At 42.5% G+C, this 21,687-nt stretch overlaps 1 protein-coding gene across 1 annotated transcript in view; it reads left to right on the top strand.

Moving 5' to 3' along the window:
- PKDCC (protein kinase domain containing, cytoplasmic) overlaps window positions 1-21,687 on the top strand; it is a 36,048-nt gene extending 14,361 nt beyond the window's left edge. Inside the window, exons 2-7 of the mRNA XM_071739516.1 lie at window positions 378-500; window positions 3,420-3,691; window positions 7,198-7,277; window positions 8,156-8,263; window positions 18,508-18,681; window positions 21,402-21,687. Coding sequence (XP_071595617.1) covers window positions 378-500; window positions 3,420-3,691; window positions 7,198-7,277; window positions 8,156-8,263; window positions 18,508-18,681; window positions 21,402-21,487 — 843 coding nt within the window. The 3' untranslated portion in view covers window positions 21,488-21,687. The remainder of the gene's footprint in view (window positions 1-377; window positions 501-3,419; window positions 3,692-7,197; window positions 7,278-8,155; window positions 8,264-18,507; window positions 18,682-21,401) is intronic.

Genomic DNA, 21,687 nt, shown 5'->3' with positions numbered 1-21,687 from the left:
ATTCACAGATACTTTATTTTTTTCTCTTAAGTATCTACTCGTATAAGATCCTAAGCAGAATGTTATGCTGGGAACACTTCACTGGCTGTGTGTTGTGTGATGTCCACAGGAGGTTCTGCTGGATAATTTGGGAGTTTCAAGGTAGTATTCAAGGTAGCAAATGAGAGGATGCAAAAGCTGTTGAGGGGTGATGTCAGGGCAATGCAATTTGTAGAGCTCAGAGCCTTGTAAGAAATGTTCACTTTGCACCTTGTTCACAGAGAAACCTGAAAGCATACCAAGATATGTAACACTGTAACTGCTTGGTTGTGATATTATTGTTGTTGTTGTTATTATTATTATTATTATATTAAATTTTGTTTTTAATTTGTCCCCAGCTCTATGGTTATTGTTACCAGGATAGCAATGACATCCCAGACACTCTGACAACCATCACTGAACTAGGCTCGCCTTTAGAGATGATTCAGCTTTTGCAAACTTCTTGGGAAGACAGATTTCGAGTGAGTAACAACTGTTTTAAAAGGATGTCTAATGAGTGATGAATACAAAATAACATCAAGCATGAAATAGGGGTTATGTACTATGCAGTGCAATTCACATTTATTAAACGTTTGCTTTGCATATGACTATGATTATGTTTTGGTTTAGAAACAACGTTTAGCACTCCTTTTCTGCAGCACTGAAGATAATGTGCTATTTTCTCTGTTGATGTTATCTAATTGTAGCCAGTTATGGTTTTTACATATCTTCAAACGTTTCTTATGAGTTAAAGCTTGAGGCCCAGAATTTTTGGCATTGAGCATTGTGCTCTGCAACTGGGATTTAAACAATAGGAGGATGTTACATTTCTCTCCTGATCCTTATCGTAGGTTGTTTTTATAACTGTTTTCTACTGCTTCCTGTTCTGTTTGTCTTTTACTGAGGGAAGAGTTAAATAAATGTACACAAATCTCAATCCTGGGTTATTCACCACATTGGCAATTTACCAGGAGCATGAAGGTCATACTAGATTTGTCCAAAATGAAGCCAGACTGCAGCAATGCTTTGATCAAGACAGTGCTGCCTCTCTCAGTGTATACTGGGATGTGTAATGGGCTGAGGTTAGTTCCCTAAGATTTTGGGAGGCAGAAGCAGTCTTCTTCTAAACCACTTTGGATTACTTGGCTACAGCTGTACCAGGAAATCAGAAGTGCTCATGGCTGATCTGAGAGATGAACCAGCAAGGTGCAGCTCACATCTGTGCTATTGAATTCCTGCATGCAGGATGCCTGTTGGGAATGGTCCCCAGGCCAGGATGGAAGAGCAGCCTTTGTCCCTGTCAGACCCAGGCCACAGACCGTGCTAGACAGTGTGGGATTCAGTTTCTGTGCCCAGGAGTGTTCTCTGGCACAGTTTATTCTACTGATAGAGATGGGAGCAAGTGTGTTCCCTGCACTAAGGTTCAACTCCCTTGTCCTGAAAGAAGTATGGTTTTAATTAGCTGTAGAGGTGCTTGTCACATCTCCTGAAATATAGGACCTGTCCTTGGTTCATCTCATCCAAGGAGTGCAAATAACTGACTCCAATAGCAACTATATAAAAAGTAAATTACCAACAGGTAAGTTAGATTATGGTTAATAAATGGAGAAGTTTCTTTCCAGCATGAATATTCCTGAGCGAGTGGTTGTGAAGGGAAATAAAGGAGAATTGGGTGAAGGTGCTGGGCTAATTCAGAGGTGGAATTACTGATTAAACATTTTTGTGACCACTGTAGTGACACTTTGGGTAGCATCATGCCCATTAGCTTGTCTAGGATGCAACAGGAAATAAAATCATACCATCTTGATAGACGGCTCTTGTTTGTGGTCCAGTTCTGCAGAAGGCTGCACAAATATTTGACCTTGCTTCTGCAAATAATAATTTTCTTGTGTGAAAGATCAGTGGTACTGAGCTTTTGCTGGTGTGCTCACAGCTTGTCATACCCATGGGATGTGCAGGCATAGCCTGGCCTGGGGCAGCTGCCACTGGGGCTCAGCCAGGGCAGTGCCAGAGCAGTGGTGTCTTGGCATGCCAGACAAGGAAGTGACTTCAGGTGACAGCCTTTGTTTTTATTCACATTAAAATTTCTTGGCAATTGAAAATACGTGTAATATAGTTTAGTTTGGGCTTGATGTACCTTTTCTGTATGGCATTCTGTGGGAGGGCACATGGATGAGTTCTGTGTCCTTCCAGAGAGAGGAAAGGGAGGTCATGTCTGGCATTCCATAACCAGGCCTGTGTGCATCTACATCTGCAGGTGTTTCTACATGAACTGTGGTCCCCTGTCAGTAGGATAAAAATGTTCTAGTCTGGCCAAGCAGGAAAATTATGGTAATAGTAGGAGATATTCCTTATGTCCTGTAGGTCTGTGAGGGATAGCTTCAGACATGCTCAGCTTTCTTACGAAGAACACATTTAGGTGCTCCCTTGAGGATGCTGTTTATGCCCCAAAATTGAATTTGGGTTTGACTGTTCCTTCAATGCGTGTGGCCTTAACAGTGTATTTTAACAGAAAACAAAGATACTACAGAAGGCTTGCTAGACTGAGTAAGACCTGTTATTAATTTAATACATAGAATAAAGATTCCAGTTTTTAACTGTGTTCATATTAATGCTGGGTTTGCCTTAATGTGTTGCACAGTGGACTCTAAAGGAACACATGAATTAAAACCATTACTTTGGTAAGGGGGCTGAGTTCAGTGATGGAGTTTAATGTCTACTTACTCAGGTTTTTAACCTCAACTGACAAGTTCAGTGTCATCCAGAGCTCCTGCCCAGCCTCAAAGGGGCACATGTGGGTTCACCAAGGCAGTCAGACATATATGCTTATCTTGAGGCATGGCGAAGAGTTACAGAGGAGCTGTGGAGCTGGGATTTTGCTTCCTTCTACCTGGAAAAAGGCAAACATAAGAGAAACCAATGCAAAGAAATTGTAAAAGCAGTCAAAAAGCAGTATCAGTAGAGAGGTGATACAGACACTGTCTGCAGCTGGAGCTCCAGGCGCGGACACAAGATGGTCTGGCCAAAACTTCCAGATCTGGAGTTTGTAGAAGAGCAGAATCAGACTGTGGTGAAGGCCTGTGCATAATGTATTATTAAAAGTTAATGCTTTTTTTTTTTTTTTAGCATAAGAATAGCAACAATGAGCTTTGCTTCAAGAGTAGTGTGGGAAAGCACCAGTAAAGCAGCTTATTTTTGTTTCAAGTCTCTATGGGTTTTACAATCAACTATGTTAATCCTTTGAAAAATACCTCAGTTGTAACACTAAATTTTGAAGATAACTTATGCTTATATTAAGTAATACATTTATGAATATATCTTCAGCTAAAGTGGTTTCATTTGTAAAGCTTATGCTGAGAAAATAACACATATAGCACATAACCCATATTTTGTCACTTCAGATATGTCTCAGCTTAGTTCGGCTCCTGCATTATTTGGCTCACTCACCTCTGGGCTCGGTGACGTTGCTGGATTTTCGCCCCCGGCAGTTTGTGATTGTGGATGGGGAGCTGAAGGTGACGGATCTGGATGATGCCAGCATTGAGGAGAGCACTTGCACCAGTAACAGTGACTGCTTCATGGAATTCCCTGCAAGGAACTTCACTCTGCCCTGTTCTGTTGAGGGACGGTGTCAGAGTATGAATGAAAAGAGGAATCTCTACAATGCCTACAGGTACATGATCAGATAAGGTAAAAGAGACTTGAAAGTGGGAAAAATGTCTCTAGCATCCTTTATAATTATTTACAACAAGGAGCACGCATTGTCTTGGAACCGTTACCCAAGAGTAAATGAAGTCATGAATAATTTTTTCCTTTGTGCAAATATGTAGCATTTATAACTTTGGAAGTGTTGTGCATACTTTGAGTGTGATTCATCACTTTTAGTTGGCATGTTGGTCTCATTCCACTGAGTAGAGATTTTCAGAGGAGTGAAGTGCCTATGGAGGTGGGGGTCAGTTGGCTTTGTGGTGAGACTATTCAGGCTGCTCCTCTTTGGTGTGAGTTAGGAGGGGTCATTACATGTTCACCATCAGCTGAGGAGAGGGCTGGCTTCAGAGGCAGCTCAGCTCTCATCCTGTGCTCCAGCTTGATGCTCTGTGTCCCCTCTAGGGCCCGTCCAGTGGGGTGATAATAGTCCCTGGTGCAGCCACAGGGCCACAAAGAGACCTGAAGCGTAATGCCAAGCCTTTGAAGGCAAGGGTTTGGCGTTTCACTCCCATCCCAGCCCTGGTCCCTGTGTGGCAAGTGCCAGGGGCTTGGCTGCTTCGTGGTAGCACTGTGCCCATGATGGGGCACCCGTAGACGACTGGCCACACCATCCCAGTTGGCCACATTTGTAGGAAGCATTCAGCCAACGCATCTGTTCTGAATTTAAGGGTTTCTCCAGATTTCTGTTGGAGTCCTCCTAGGCAATGGCTTTGTGTTTGTCATCATGACTCTTCCCATTGATCATCACTCCCCTCAGAGGACTGTGCAGGCTGCTGGGGAAGCAGCGTTGCTGCTGTTGCTCAGTGCCAGGCTTCTGCTGCTGCCACCGCTTTGGCTGATGGTGCTGCCGGGGCGGGTGGCTGCCTTCTCTCATCCAGATAAGAGGATTCAAAGCAACTCCATAATGTTGCGCTCATTTCTTTGGCTTCTCCCAAGTACCACACCATTCACTGCCTGCCAGACCACAGCGAGGAGAGGCTGCTCCAAAGAGAGTCTTCTGCTTTGGTCCCAGGGCGCTCACCAGCATGTGTCTTGCATTAGCTGACCACACTCAAATGGGCCGCACCACATGTCAGCCCTCTGCAGCGCTGCAGCACGGTTTTTTAGCGCGTCCTGCAAAATTTTCTGTTTTCCATCTACTTGGCTTGAACATCCTGCTTAGCTTGCTAGCTTTTGGTTAAGACCATTTGACTGGTCTGGCTAGGAATCCTATCCATCTTGGTCTTAAGTGGGGAGGTGTCTGTGGTGTGGTGGGCTTGCGGCAGGTTGTTGCTCTTGCTGGAGGGGGGGAGCAGTCTTTTTTTATTATAGTTCTTAATATTGCCTTTGAACACCACACCAGTGTGTGACACACAGTGCCACACTGTTTTCAGCTCCTGCTTTTGCTTAATTTGATGGAGACAGTAGATTCATGCTATAGTAGGCTGTGACCACCCATGGTAGGACACTAGCAACAAACTCTGTGCTCTTGTCTTGGAAAACTAAATCTTCAGTTCCTTAGGTAGAGGCTCCTAAATTTGGTATTTTCATAGATGCACTCTGTTGCTGTAAGGTTAGGGATTGCCTTCAAGAAAGGGTTGCTTGTGCTTTTTAGTTAGAGTCAAAAAGTAGCAATGTCAAACAGGGCATAAACCCCTGGTAATTTAAAAAAGCAGCAGTCTCTAGCCTTGGAAGTGCAATTAGCCTATCTTGTTGGTTTCTTTATGAGGTCAATAATTAAAGGAGAGAAAACATTTTGGGAAAAACTACAGGCTCATCTTGATTTTCAGATGGTTACCTTCACAAGTGTGCCTCTATGGGTTTTCCTTCAAATGAGTAACAATTTTTGAAGTGCTGGAGAGTTATAAAAGGAAGGATAGTAATATTCTGAACTTTTAAGCAATGTCTGATACAAATTCTCTGTCACCAACAATTCTTAAATTTAGATCAGATATTTCTCAAAAGGGGAAAAAAAGGCTGTAGGAACAAATGTAACAAGGTATCTGACAAGCTGTGTTAGGCAGATCACAAAGAATGCCACTGGCCCTGGAATCAATGAATAACATACTAATTTGTCAGAATTTCACATGTGGGTGTTTGCATTAGAGCAAGTAATATATTTATACAGCCATGGAAAAACAATAACGTCTGTGACTCACATCCATCCAGTGTTTAGCAAAACAAATGACAGCTACTGAATTTTTGCAAAAAATAAGCAGAATCAGTTGTGCTGTGCATATGGATAATCTCTGAGCAGAAAAAAGGTAAAATTTACCAAATTATTAATTGCAAACTAGATTTTTGTGTATATTTGTATTGGCTGTTTCCTACTGATTTTTAAGAAAACCCACCTGGGGATAATTTACTGTATATATATATACATCACTTACTGTATTTAAATGTATTAATAATATAAACACTCTTTTAAATGAATATAAATACATAATGAATAATAAAATAGTGGTTTTGTAAGGGATAAAAAAGTGAGTTAAAATCTCAAGGAAGTATTCATTGTGTAAGTGGGATGTGTCATCTCAGTAATACCTGTGTCTATGATCAATTTTTGACACAATTTTTTAATTTGTGCTGTGCTAGACATCTGCTAGACTCCCTCGTGAGCATGAGTCCCTGGAGGTTTCTGTTAGACAGCGTGGTCTCTGTACATGAAAAACTTCATAGGTTAGATGCAAAGCAGGGCAGTTTCCCAGTTGTGTTCCTGTTCTGCTCATTACCTAATATTTATGTCTGATCTTATTGTCAGATCCAGAACTGTCCATCTCCATCTTAGGTTGCTATGATACTGAGTTTGCAATGAGTAGTAATGTTGGCAGAGAATAGAAATGTAAAGAAACAATGTGAAAATTAAGTGTACTTCAAATGATGGTAAAGGCGTATTCCTTGTTCTCTTGTAATTAAAAAGGAGAATATACATCCATTGATGAATACCTCTATGAGTGCATTTTTACTTTAGATAAATGGTGAGAACAGGGAAGACATTCTGAACTGCAGTGGCATTGAAACAATAAAAAGAGGCTTTCTCCTGACAAGTCATATGCAAGTCTAAGAAAAGGATAGAAAAGAAAATCATAGTCCATTATTTGAAATGAGCATAAATGGGATTTGTGCGCTTTCAAGGATTGAAAAAAAACAACAGCAAGACTTCTGGGGTTGATGGCATCCTTCTTATTTGTTAAAGTACAGACAGCTTTGCAAATAGTCACAATCCATGGGGCTTCACAGCAGAGTTCTGTATTAATGGAACATTTGCATGTAGTTACAAGGCAGTCTTGTGTATAACAGCATGCTCCAGGTATGCCAGACAGCTGTGTTAATAGGTTCAGCTATATATTTATTTGACTAGAGAATAGGATGATATTTCCTGAATAGGTCAGTGTTAGTTATAGGAATTTTATTCCTTATGTTGTTCAGTAGTTACCAGACATTTGTAAACTCTCCTAATATTTTTCATTATGGGTTACTTTTCCATTGCAGGTTTTTTTTTACGTATCTTCTCCCACACAGTGCACCATCCTCATTGAGACCATTGCTGGATAAGATAGTCAATGCAACAGGTAATTGCAATGAACATGGTAATGCCCAGTATTGCCTTTTATAGTGTGAAAGCTATGTTAGGGGTGGGGAGGAGACTGCTTTTAAGTTGACTGCAATAGAGCCAGATAGTTTTCATACCCAGGATAAAATTTCCACATATAGAGAGGGCAAGAATGGCCCCATCTACCAGAGAAATCTCAGCCTGGGGTACTCTCTGGTCTTCAGAGAGGTATTTACTTTCTCCTGACACCTCAGCACTGTGTGAGCTGCATCAGAATGCATTCCCTTGTGGGATCTGGAGGAGCCTGTGTCTCCAACAATTCCCTCTGGCAAGGAGAACTTCAGTAATAAAACCAGGATACTTCCCCATTGCCAGTGGTACCAGTGGTGCCTTAATACCTCAGATGCCAGAAGCAACTGACATTACTATAGAACTTTACTAATTATCAAAGTAGTGCCTTTGGGACAAGAGTAGGTTCGTGTGCCTATAGACCTGATTTGAGGGTTTTCAGTACATTGTTCTAGGGATTTTTAACCTTCTACTCTGCTTATTCATCAGGGAACTTAATAGTGCTGGCTATAGCTAATTAAGAAGCAAATCCTTAAGCTTTCCCTATATTGGCTGAGGTTTGTCCCTTGTTGGGGAGCTTGCCACAGTGTTTTCTGCCTGCAGGCCTGGGGTTCCCAGCTGGATGAGCCAGCCTTTGAGATGCCTGGCTGAGGTCAGGTATGGCACCTATTTTGTAGTAAGTCATGGACTTCATGTCCTCACCACAACGCTGTAATAGAGCAGGACAATGCTGGGCTCTGATGCTTAGGGATTTATGCAAATGCAACCTCATGTTGTTCTGTGCAGGTTGCTTCTCATCTAACTCATTCTTTCTTTGTGCTTTTAAAGGTGAGCTTCACTGGGGAATAGATGAGACAGCTGCTCAGCTAGAGAGAGTTTTGAATCTGTATAAGAGTGGACAGTACCTACAGAATACGACTCGGATGCCAAAAACTGGTAAAGTAGTCTTTCATGAAACTTAAAACCAGAGACTCAGCTTATCTTTTATTTGAGGTTTGAAAGGGCAAACGTGCAGAAAATTTGGGAAAACAAGCTCAGTGGCTCTTGGAATCATGCACATGTTAGTATGTTGTCTACTTTTTGCTTTTTGAGGCCCTTCTCATTAAATGAGGTAGCTGGGCATTCATAGGGATGAGCAGTCTGTATCAGGGATACAGAAATCCAGCAGTGTTACCATCCATAGCAGATTTGTGGAAAATGTTTTTCATCACACCTCTGTACTTCTCAGCTGTTGCAGTATGAGAACCTCCTCAAACACACATTGCTGTTAACCCTCCATGGATTTCCTGGGACTTACAGGATTTTTTTGCAATGTAAGCACTTTTAGATTGGAAGAATGAAACTCCTGCTTTCTTTGCAAAAGAAAAATAATAGGTCCTTCAGGGTCTGCTAGCAAGAGAATACGAAAAGGGGAAAAAAGGACAGAATGAAAACAAAGATGCATCTTAGTACCTCTTTCATAAGATCTCTGCAGCACCACAGGTATATAAAATGCTGTGCAAGCAGCTGTGATATGGGGGGGACTCATATTCTTTCAGGAAGGATAGTTTTTGGAATTATGCACGTCAAAGAAGATTGTGTATGATGGGAATTACTGTTAAATCTAACAATTGAGAAAGTTGTTTTGCAAATTATTTTTGTGTACGTACAACATTCATGTCAAACTGTCAACTTAATTGACTGCACGTTGATAGGAAAATTATGGCTTTGCTGCAAAAGCTCAGTGAAGAGGGAAAGATGGGTTCTAAATGAAGATGAATGTTGGCATAGAGGGTTTGAAAGTTCAGAGAAGTGTTTGCTCTGTGACAGACTCAGGAGCCAAATTCATTCCTGTCCCAGCACGGTTAACCTGAAAGAGCTGTGACACTAGGGATGAATTTGACCCAGTTATCAGAATAATTCTATATTTATTTTGTTGTAAAATTGGCAGGAAAATTGTTGCAGGTGTTCATTTAACTTTCTAATTTTGAGCTTTTCATCACAATCTGTGCTGAGTGATGCCTGTCAACACAACAAAATTATTTTCAGCAGTACAATCAATAGTACAAATGTGTCCTTTGTTGAAGAAGTGCCAGGAGGGCTAAAGCTGTGAATGCTGGTTGATTCCAGATTTAACTGCTGTATCAGGACATGTTGAAGTTCTTAATTTTAGAGGGCTGTGCATGTTTATAAAGAATCTCAGGGAGAGAAGCTTAGGACTGCAATAGTAAATGTACCAATACAGGTTTCTACTGTCCATTCTCCATGAATATTTGGATACTGTAATAATTACACACTTCTGTGTTTAGTCCTGTAGAGTCCTGGATAATTTAACCCAGAATCTACTGCCCATGTTCATTGTTAATAATGCCCTTCTGTGCAAGAAGCCCTTTTTATTGGAAGGACACTGCTCATGGACTTAAACACTCTACAGCATGAGCAGAGCTGTTAAAAATCCCTGAATGTTTTGTGTCTCATATTTGGTCAGTCTGCATTAAAGACCGTGAGTGTAATGCTAAATTCCTTGATAGGAAAATGCTCTCAACCAATGGTAAGCCTGAGGAATCAGAGATGTTAGTGGAAATTGCACTTAGATCAGCTGCCATGTCTTTAAGATGTGCAGGCCTATTTCTTGTTTTTGCTAAGGCTACTTTAACCAAACAGAAAAGAGGTTGTAATTTATTTCTATTTTAAGGCTTCCTTTCCTTGCCAGAAAAGTTTGAAGAAGTCATGTCACGAGGCGAAAGTGTGCCTACCTACCCATTCATACCACTTTCATTTCAAACATATTCCTTCCTCAGCTGGTATTTGACTGGTAATACCATGCTTGGTTTTTAATATTCTCAGTCCAGAGATCATAGAATTAGAAATTATTAATTAGAAAGTATCCAGAGATTATGGAATGAGCAATTCTGTGGTATGGTGGAGTTGCAGGAGAGGGTGACTGGTGCTGGGAGGGACTGATGTGCAAGTGACCCTCCTCTTCCTGCTGCAGGGTGTTCCCTGCTGAGCTGCTGTCCTGACTGCTGAAACCAGGGATGAACAGCTGAGCAGATCAAATGTTTTGTGTAACTCTAGGTGGATAACAGAGGAGGAGACAGTGTGAAAAGGGACAACTGCAATACCTTCCCAAGCTGTTAGCTGAGGCTCTGTTTTGGCCCTGTTAGGGGTCTAGGATAACACCATGTTACTCTGAAAGCAAAATACTGTGGTTTGTTGTTTTTTTAAAACCTTTCTGTCTTGCTCTACAGCATAATGAAACTTTAAAGACGGTGTTTTCCAACCCAGTGCTAGGGTAAGATAAAACCTAGAGATGATGGTTTGGTTCTCAGGCCAGATTGGAGTTAATCAGAGCTTTGCATCTGTACACCAGTGTGCAAAGATCAAGTAGGCACAAGCTCACATTGATTTTGCTCCAGAGGATGGAAATTTCCCAAGGTGACCTGGCTCCCAGGATTTGTACTCTTTCAAACGGTAGAAATGACAAGAATTAACAATGCTGGTCTCCTCTGGCATCCAAAAGGTTGTGACAAAATACGGTCTTTCTAGTGTGTGATCATTTTTAAATCCTAAAAGCAGAACTAGAGAAGAACTCAGGTTCAAGAATTGCAAGATTTTGTTTCATATTTATATTTTTTTTAAAGAAACTACAGAAGATTTAGGTAACCGTGCTTCAGATTTTGTCTTAGTTCTTAAAGCCTTGAATCTTCTGTTGCCTTGGACAGTGTTGTAAAATTATACTAGGAAAGAAGAGATCTTGATCTTGGGCAATTATCTAAGGCCATAACTAAAACATAAACTTTGAGGCAGCAGTCTGTTATCTATCTGAACCTATGTTTTTAAAAGGAAGACCTCCTATGAATACCGTGAAGTGAGAAAGGCGATACTGATAATCAGTAGGGAAGTGACATGAAGGAAGTTCTTGTCAACCCGAGTGTTCCCATAAATAAAGTTTAACAAGATGACGTAGTCATATTACAGAAGGTCTTGGATATTAAGCTTTCACTGTGCTTCAGTTGTAAAAGATTTTATAGTGCTGTAAATTATATTATGCTCTGGACTTTGCTTTAGTATCTTAGAAACAGAGTAGAGGAGCAGGAGACATTTGATAGCTGTGTATGTGTTCTGTGATCATAAATCACACTACTGTTAATGTTGATACAGGAACATTACATGTTTAAAACAACACCATGAACAAATACTTTTATACTGCATTGACTGTTGGTCTCTCTTGCTGGAATGCAGGAGAATGTGAATTAAAACAGAAACCGTGTATTTCTTCTGAGATACAGTATCTAAAAATGATGGAATTTTTCCATTAATTATCCAGATTAAGAGGACTATAAAAAAATACCTGCTAATGTTCATCGTTATAGTCCTACCCCGGTATCAACATTTTTATTACTTCAATCAAGTGACACTGATTTGTACCAACTGGGTGTCTGGCCCTTGAGCTAAGCCCCAGCCCTTCAGTTAACTCAGAATTTACTCAGAAATGCGTGAAATCAGCTAACACTAGTAAATCCCATAGCTTTGTTATTCATTAAAGCTAATAGCTGACCTATTATTAGGCCTGGGGGTGTGCAAGCCCACAGAAAGGCATAATTAGCTGCTGTCATTCCTTGAAAGTACATTCTTAATGCTAAAAAAGCTGAAAGGCTGGACTTAAAGCAAAATGTTTTCCTTTGTCTTAAGACGATTTGGCAGGATTATGCTGTATGTAAACATTTACAGTGCAACAGTGTTTTGAAAAAATATTCTGCAGGATCTCTATAGCAACCTGCTTAGGAAATGGTAAATCCACCCAAGAATTACTGAAATCGAGCAGGGAGGTGGTGTGTGTTTGTGCATATGTGTATGTCCATGAGAGAAATCTTGCAGGATTGCTTGAATATTGAGGCAGTTTGTATATCCTAGAGCAGGCCAGAAGGCAAAGGCTGAAAGTGCCCTGCTGAAGGGGCTTTGAGGCTGAGCTGGGTACGTACCACAGCCCAGATTCCAGCTTTATCTGGCACTTGTGTATTTGCTGTTCCTTTCCCAGGGCTGTCAAGGCTGTTCTGTGGTCAGCTGAGAGGGAAAGGTGCATGGGGCTGGGAGCACAAAGTCTCCCTCTGTGCCCTGCCTTGCACAGTGGACTTTTGCATTGGCAGCCTGGCAGTCCCAGCCTGCAGACAAGTACAGGAGCAGTTTGCAGTCCCACTGGGGTGCTAGAAATTCAGTGGAGCAGCATGTGAGTGCTCCTTGCTGCTGAGCTGCAGGGAGACCATTTGGTTGTTGCTCACAGGTGTCTCAGCTGTTGGGCAAACCAAATGCCCTGTTCACTGAGCAACACCTTCTGCTCTTGCTAAACTTCTCCAGCTCCAACTTGGCAATTTACAGTGAAATCCTTTCTTCTGATGGGTTAGGTCCTCAGCCCTTTGAGGAATCATAGAGTGGTTTTGGTTGGAAAAGACTTTGAAGATCATAAAGTTCAACTATTAACCTATCATACTCCCACGTCCACCACTAAACCATGTCCCTCAGTGCTAGATCTGGACATCTTTTAAACATCTCCAGGAGTGGTGACCCCCCTCACTTCCCTGGGGAAGAACACTGAAGAAGTCACTAAGTGTCTTCTACAAATCTAGTAAGCATCTCTCTTTAAGCTTAAATACCCCACAGGGGTGACCCTGCACACCTTTTGGCTTGTCCATCACCAGCATCACTGTTAGTTACGAACGAGTGGGCCAGATGCAGATCACCAGCATCTCTGGCACCAGTTTGGGCTGCTTGCTGTGTGGTGTGCCCCACAGAGGTGGCCAAGGATGCTGAGGGGCTCAGTGGCCGCAGCCTGGTGAGTGGCCCTGGGATGTGGGGCAGGAGGCAGGAAAACCACTCCAGCTGCGTTCTGTTAATTGGAATAAAATGGAAGGGAACATGTCGTTCTTCTCCTTCTTTATTTGTGTTTCTGTGACAGCCTGCATACCGATTTAAATATGGCTCTACTGTGAGCACAATAGAATGATATAAAAAGAGGCAAGCCTGACTCTGCTTCCAGCCTGCACGTGGGAAGCAGCCAAAGGATGGAAATACTCACCAGAGAAGCAGGGCTATCTCCCGGGCTGACGGCAATCCCCTGTCCTGCCAGGCCTGTCCTTCCAAACAGTTGGGATTAATCAAAAATGATTGAAAGCAGAGGCATGTGGGATACGCCTAGCATGTCGTTTTCTCAGACATACCAAAAAATAGCTTTCCATAGCACAACTCTGCATGCGGCTTTGTGAGGCTTGTTGTCAGAAGCATGTTTAAATGTGGGGTATTGAAGCATGAGGAAAATTTCAGCACAAAATGAAGCATACTAAAAACATAAGTGTGTTATTGTCTATTTAAGATCCAATTCTGTTCTCCCTAAGCTCCCTGGGAATCGGTGGGGACTGTTTGTTGAGCAAAACGCTGCTCAATACCACTCTTTGCTGAGATTGGCAAGATCAGTCTCTTTCTGCTTACTTGTAAGCAAAGCAATTAAAAGCAAATCCAGATTTGACTGCTGGTGTTCCTCTTGAGAACGAAGGAAAAGAGGAGGGAGGAAAAGGAGCAGTGTGATTTCTCTCTCAAGGATGAACATTACTGCGTCTGTGTCATTGACCCATGCTATATTGGCAGGTGATAACTAGAAAGAAAACTGGGCAAATTTCCAACGAGTAGCTGTAGTTGGTAGTAAAAATGCAATCTGGCTGCTGTGGCTGAAATAAATGGTCATTAGGACTGATTAAAGTCAGATTTAGGGTGATTCAAACAAGCTAAAAGGGGGAAACCACAGGCGGTTTCACATAGTTTATTATATACTTGCGGAGTTATTTATATGATTCAGTCTAGTACAGTGCAAATGGGTATGTTTATAGATTGTAGTCAGCTTTTTGCTGGAAAAACTTTAGGAGATTTTAAAGCACAGACTTCCTTTATAGAAGAAAGTGATGCTGCAAGATTGCTCTTAAATACTCCTCTCTTACCTGTCACAAGAAGGTGCTTGGATTGGCTGTCACTGTGGCTGCTGTGACAGCTGGCTCATGCTGTAAGGAACTTCTCAGAAGATTTTTGGCCTGGTTGAAAGAGAGTATTTTGATTGACCAGAGCAAACTTGTAAAAATATTTTAAACCTATTAAAAAAAATCACAAACCAAAACTTCTGAGGATTGCCCAGTTTCAGCATAGCAAGGTATTTCGAAGTTTCAAAATGTTTACAGGAAAGGACAAATGTTTCCTAGTGGGATTTATTTGTAGAAATGTGAGCAGCAAATCAGATTGCATATGCTAAGCTGGAGAAAATCTGTCATAGTTGATTTCAAGATCAGGCCTACTGCATTATGTTTATTTGCTTCAATCCTCACAAAGCTGGTAGATGGAAAAAAGGATTCTTTTTCTGTTGTGATACTGGTAGAATGTCTTGCATTTATCTGATCCATTTCTTGCCATTACCTTGATTGGCTTTATGTATTTTGTGTCAAGCTACGCGTATGTACGCAAAAGTGTAAATTTATGGCTGCATTTATAGTATTAGGCAAGTATTTATTGGTTTTAAACACCATTAGTCTGGAAATCGACCAGAACTTTGACCTTTTTATGATGTGATTTACTGCTGTGAGCCTTCAAATTCCATGGGCTCCATTTAAGCAAGTTTCAGGTCTTGGCAGGACAAAAAAAAAAAAAGAGCTAGGGCTCAGTCTTTAAACCAGTGGGTTTTGCTAAATCGAGCAGATAACTACTCTGCTGTGACCAGGATGATCATGTAAAGGCACAGGGGAAGCCCAGCTCTTCTGTATTCTGGGGCTAATGGGGTGGAAGCAGGAGCTGGACGTGCCTGCCAGTGCTGCAGCACATCTTGACAGAGGAGCATCCTTCAGAAGCACCCTTCTAGTTTGCGTGAGAGGAGTGCATTTCTTCACGACTTGCACAAATAAGGTCTAAGGGGTCAGCTCCCTAGTTTGTCACTCTATAAACAAGAAATTCCAGGGATATTTGCCTTCACTGTGCAAATGGGTAAGGCAGCTACCTTGCTCTGCTTGAGATAAGTGCCTTTTGGAGAAAAATGTGTTTTCTTCAGTCCAGTGCTCAGTTGGTGGTGCATGACTTATTGATCATTTCTGATTGTAATAGTTCAAGAAGAAATCCCAGGTTGGTTTCCTAGGGCTGGACTATGTCCAGTTCTGGGCCCCTCAGTTCAGGAAGGATATCAAGGTCCTGGAGCAGGTCCAAAGGAGGGCAACCAGGCTGGTGAAGGGACTCGAGCACAGATCCTATGAGGAGAGGCTGAGGGAGCTGGGGCTGTTCAGCCTGGAGAAGAGGAGGCTCAGAGGAGACCTCATCACTCTCTACAACTCCCTGAAAGGAGGTGGGAGCCAGGTGGGGGTTGGTCTCTTTTCCCAGGCAACTCTCAGCAAGACAAGAGGGCACGGTCTCAAGTTGTGCCAGGGGAGGTTTAGGTTGGACATGAGAAAGAATTTCTTTACTGAGGGGGTGATCAAGCATTGGAATGGGCTGCCCCAGGAAGTGGTGGATTCCCCATCCCTGGAGATATTTAAAAAGAGACTGGATGTGGCACTCAGTGCCATGGGCTGGGAACTGCAGCAGTAGTGGATCAAGGGTTGGACTTGATGATCTCTGAGGTCCCTTCTAACCCAGCCAATTCTATGATTCTATGACAGTGGGAGCATCTGGCTGGTTTGGAAACACTGAATCATAGAGTGGTTTGGATTGGAAAGGAGCTTAAAGATCATCTTGTTCTAAGGCAGTTCTAGACCTTCTTTGTGTGAGTCGTGCTGTTGCGTACCTGTTACACTACCCTGTTCTCACTGGTGCAGCACTCTGGAGTTGGCTTCCTTCAGGTACGAACTGGCAGGGAGCAGCAAGGAGAAGAAGGACAGCAATGGGGCTCTGTCACCCTAAGCACTGGTGTGGAGGTTTCCATCCTCTCTGCTACCCACAAGCCAGGACCTTACCATCACCACTGCAATTCCTGCTGGACCAACTCTGTTGATTAATGTGTCCAAGCTGCCCAAATGATTTACTAAGCTTGATCACATTGGAACAAGTCAATGTAAAGGGAGAACTTTGTCTCCTACCTCTGATAGAGCCTAAGGTCACATAAATCACTGCTGCTCTTTTGAAATCTGTTTACATGAGCAGAAAGCCTAAGCCCTGACAGCTGTGACAGGAACAGCATTGAGAAGAAAGTAAGTGCCATAGACATGGGAACAGGCATATGTGTGTGCAGGAGAGCCTCCAGCCTTGCCTGGAGAAAAATACATGACATCACACGGGACTTCTCTGCTTAGTGCCCTGACAGTGTGCTGAGGGATGCTGCAGCTCCCTCTTGGCCCTGGTGTGGCCCTGGCCAGCTCCAGTGGTGCCTGCAGGAAGGGTTGGGTCACAGTCCCTGCTGACATGGAGAATCAGGCAAATGCTTCATCTGCTGCTGCTGCAGGAACTGCTGTCATTCTGAGAATGTCCTCTGAGGCATCAGATTGGTGCAGTGCAGTGTTAGGGGGCACCTGTGCAGCTGTGCAAAAGAAATTTATGAGTAGGAACGTGTTCTATCTGGTCACCACAGCATGCACACTGATACGGAAAGTTGTAGGTAAGGGAAAATCAATATTTTTGCATCTCATTTGCACACACCATTTTACTGACTTTGGCCCTGAGGTACAAATCAATACTCAGCAGTTACCATGCTGGATAGTATTCAGTTATATTTCATTACTGTAACACTGCACAGGTGATACAGAAATTAGGAAAAAAAAAAAAAAAGGCGACTTCATCTGTCCAGTCTGTAGCAGTTTGATTTATGCTCTGACTTTCTTCAGAAGAAATGTATACACATTTCTGATGGAGACAAGACTATTTGCAGTCTGAAACTATGTTTTGATTTGGTTTGTTTTTCTTCATGTGCATGAATCTGTATTTTCTGAATTAATTAAAACTTTTTTTCCTTCAAGTGGAGAGGGATCAGCTCTGATTCTGGTTTTCGTGAATATTTCTTACAATACTTTAATGAGCCAGGCTTTAAAAAGGAATGCATTTACTGGATTTGTTTTCCACTGTTTCAGACTGTGTGGTGTGAATGAGCACTCACAGATTTATACTTCTTTTCCTCAGTTATAATACTGGCAGCTTAGAGCAGCAGACACACTCGCCTCTGACTTGGTGGTGTTCGTACAATGTGCTGCTTGAAATATTATCAGGCTGAATCTGCAGTGTCAGGCAGAAAATGCCTGAACCAAAGTGACTTAAGAATAGGCTGTGAGTCAGGGCCGGCAGCTCTGGTTTCCATAATAGATACAATTAGAAGAAATACAGAATGTTATTTATTTCTTTGAAAAGGATGCGGGGGGGAGAGACAGGGGGGGAGCCGCCAATTTGTGCGTCTGGACGCTAAATAGAAATGTTTATAAATGATTAGTTGAATTTGCTGATGCATTCATTAGAGAAACCCCCATCAGTGGCTGGGAAAGTGAGAGGAGCTGTGAACAGAGAACAAGAGGCAGCTCATAAAGGCAAGTGAGACTGAACGGCAGCCAAGGGAGAGGAGTGATCGGCAGGGCAGCGCGGAGGCGCTGGGCGAGGACCACGCTGACATGCTCCCTCTACTTTGCTTTTTTTCTTCTCCTCGGAGGCCCATCAAGCAACTCCCTTTTTGTGCTAATCTGAGCAAGCAGAAAAGAGTTTGCTTAATTAAAAGCCTGTCTTTTCTTCCTCCTCTAAAGCAGCTGGAGGAAAATAGCATGCTCTTCTGAGGGAGAGGGAGGGCTGGGAATGCCTGGTCAGGTCTCACCCCGACAGTCCTGCTCACTGTTTAAAACTAGGACAGTGAGTCAGTTCATTCAAGTGGATGCTGTTTATTCAATGGGACATTCTTCCTGTAAAACTCCTAACAAAACCAAAGCCTTGCCTACGCAGTGGGGAAGGGGAAAGGGTTTTGTGCACTGACTGTTTATTTACAGATGCTTTCTGAAGAAAAAGGTGAGAAGAAGAGAGGAGGAAAGAATAGGAAAGCAAGGTGCAGAGCTATAAACACATCTGTCAGTAAACTGGGGCAGGAACAGGCCAGCTTGTCACCTTTCCCATCATACATCCTGCTTCTAAGCTTCTACAATAAACCTTGCCTGTTAAAACCAAGCAGTTTGCTAGAGCTTTCAAAATAATTGCTTTGCTGTGGTTCTTTGCAGAGTACAGACGGGTACCTGAAGCTTTTATTCCTGATGAGAACTACAGATGCTGGCCATCTTACCATCACAAGGGCTGCCTCCTCTCTGTGTTTGATGTCAACGAAGCCATTGAGATCTGTGACAGCTACTCACAGTGCAAAGCTTTTGTCTTAACAAACCAGACAACTTGGACAGGTAGGTCACGATGCTGCTGAGCAGAAACAGCATCTGAATCACACATTCTGGACGCTTGGGGTGTTTTAATGCAGTTTGGGGAGCATGCTGCACCAAGCTGTGGGAGTGACCAGCAGCAGCTAAAAGTTTCTGAAGCTCCAGCAGAGGTGGTTTGATTTTTGGTGAGGCTTTTCTGTGCCTGCTGTCAGGGGAACAGGAACTGCTGGTGGGTTCAAAGGAGGTGGCACCAGAGGGCTACAGTACATGGACCATGGACTGCGGGATCTGAAATTTTATTCTGAAATGAGGGAGCAAAAACAACAACAAAAGCCTGTGACCTCTTTCTGCAGTTAAATGTGCAGGACGTGGTCCAACATCTGGATTTAAATAAATCTTTCCAATCCATATGGTTGTGGTTTGACACAAAACCAAACAGGTTCTCCCATGCATCTAGCTGGGACTTCCCCACTGGTGTTGGAGATGCCCTGCTGCTAGTGGGAACACTGTGCTTCTAGCAGTAGGGCTTTGGCTGAAGAACAGCAAGGAGAAAAGGTTTAGAACTGGTAGAAGTAGAGCTTCCAGGGGAAAATCCCATTTGCTACCACAACTCATTTTCTTGTCTAACAGAATACACTTGTGTTCTGGAAAGACATCTTCTGAAAGATCTGTGGGCCTGGCAGTCCCTGGGTGGTTCCCCTGAAGGCAGGCAGCCGGTGCCGACTGACATCAAGTGGAGAATTGGCCCTGGCTCACTGCTCCTGCACCAGACTTGTGCCTATTTCAGGCAATTCCAGAGCTATCTGAAATGTAAATGTTACAAAGTCTCTGCTAAAAATCTCTGGTAGCTGCAGCTCGGGAGTGGCTCAAAGTCACAGCCATCTCTTTACCTCCTGCCACATCCTGAATGCCCCCAGGGCTGAGCTTGGGCAGCTCAGTGGGCAGCATTCCCCTGGGCAAAATGCTTGGAGGGTAAACAAAAAAGATGTTTGTGTGTGTAAGGTGGGATGGACCAAATCCATGTTCTTCAGTGGTCTTTCCTTAAAATAACCCATCCCCTCAAGTTGGTGAGTTTTCTTCTGTCCCTGCCTGCAATTGCCATTTTCTGCTAGGGCCAGGTCAGTTTCCTGCTCCATGTCTTTGAGAGGAAGATTGGCTGATGCTAGCCACTCCTTGGGACAGCTGATTGATGTCCTTGCTCTGCCACAGGCTTCAATGTGAGCTTCTTTGGGCTCAGATACTCAGCATTTTGTCTGTACATCTAACATCACAACTTGTCTTAAACTGAAAGTTGAAATTTACCCTCTGTGCACTTGGGTGCTTTCAGTTGTGCTTAGCTGAGCAACATAAATATACACCCAAGCCAGGCTTATGTACAATGCCCAACTGGTCCCCATCTCTGAAAGCATCACAAACCAGTAGAAACTTGAAGCAGTTCATATGTTTCAGAGTGTTTTAGGCAGTGTACTTCCACTGCTTTCTGCATTTCCTGTGCTTCTGAGAGGTTTGTACAGAAACACCCATGGAACCTAGAAAAAAACTATTAAAAAAATTATATTAAGCTTGCATGAAGCTAACTGGTTAGGTTAACTACTAGTTTATCATGTCAGGATATTTATAGTCAGATTATTGAAGCTAATGGATGTAGTAAATAATAATTATTATGTCACAGAGAAATTCATAGAAAGTTTAGAGCTGCTCCTGTCTCAGATTATAATATTAAAAACAAATGAGGAATAAGCAATATTTCTGATCTTGTTTACTTTTACCTTGTTTCCTGATGCATAAGCACTTGAGTTCTTGAAATCCACAGCATGGAAACTTTGTTGCTTGTTGAGGCATCCCCTTTGCTGTGTGATAGTTTTTAAGAAAATAATGTTATGGGAGCCCTCTAGATAGGCGGGCTGGGAGTAAAGAGCATTTGATTTTCTGAAGTTCAGAGAGAGAAGGCAGGAGGTGAATAGCTGTGGAAAATCTCTGTGGCCCCTAGTCCAAGGCAAGGCAATGGTAGTGCTGGTCTGCAGGTACTTACTGTGAGGGAGGGATGTAGAGAAGATGCCAAGTCAGTAACCATTGGAAGATACGGGAATTGCTGTGGCTCCCACAAATAACATGGAGTGAAACCTGACCAAATTCAGCCCCTACTGCCCTCTGATGTCTGTGTGGCAGGTGCTTTACACTGACCAGGCTGTTAGGGCTTGCTGGTACTTTTTGTGTAAGAAGTAGAAAACTCAATCCAACTTGTTTAAAACCCAGAGCTATGAAGTGATCAGTCAGAGCTATTTCAGAGAAAGTCACATTTAGCATACATTGCACTGATCAGGTTTGCAGGCAAAGGTACAGTCGAATGAATGTCCTGAACCCAAAGCCTTTTTTTTTTATCAGTGAGAGAGACTTTAAATATTCTTTTTTAAGATAATTCAAAATTTGTACTAAAATCTTCCAACCATTCCTTCGCTTTCCGTGTTGTCTTTGAGCAGCCATATCTTGACCATAATTAGGTAAAACTAAACATACTGAAAATAGTGGAGATTCATTGTCATTTTAGACAAAAGCATTTCAGTTTTATACAAGGTATAAAGAAAGTTTCATTCTTTCTTTTAGGAAAGTGTTCAGGCTTGGGTTGCCTGGAGGATGCATAGTTTGAAGGAGAATTTGAAACATCAATATTTTAAAGTTTGAGATGTTGCTCATCACTTCTAATTATTTTTTCTTCTACCTCTGCCTTTTCCTATCTGATGCAGGTCGGCAGCTTGTCTTCTTCAAGATGGCCTCGACTCATATCATGCCTGATCCTGACAAGATAACATATGTGAAGGTGACAGACTGACAGCTAAAGTGGCTCAGTCTGACGTGTGAGTGACCAGAGCTGTTTGTGTATAAATATAGGCAGCTGTTAGGTATAAGGTGGCTGTGTCCAGAGAGATAATTGCACTATTACTCATTCTAATCTATAGAGTGCTAAACAAAACTTTAAAGAAATAACCTGCATGACCAGGATGAATGTGCAATAAAACAACATTTTGAAAA

This window comes from Heliangelus exortis, chromosome 3, assembly GCF_036169615.1.
Source record: "Heliangelus exortis chromosome 3, bHelExo1.hap1, whole genome shotgun sequence".
Classification (NCBI taxonomy): Eukaryota; Metazoa; Chordata; class Aves; order Apodiformes; family Trochilidae; genus Heliangelus; species Heliangelus exortis.
The sequence above is the reverse complement of the archived record's forward strand: the minus strand, read 5'-3'. Positions and strand labels throughout refer to the sequence as shown.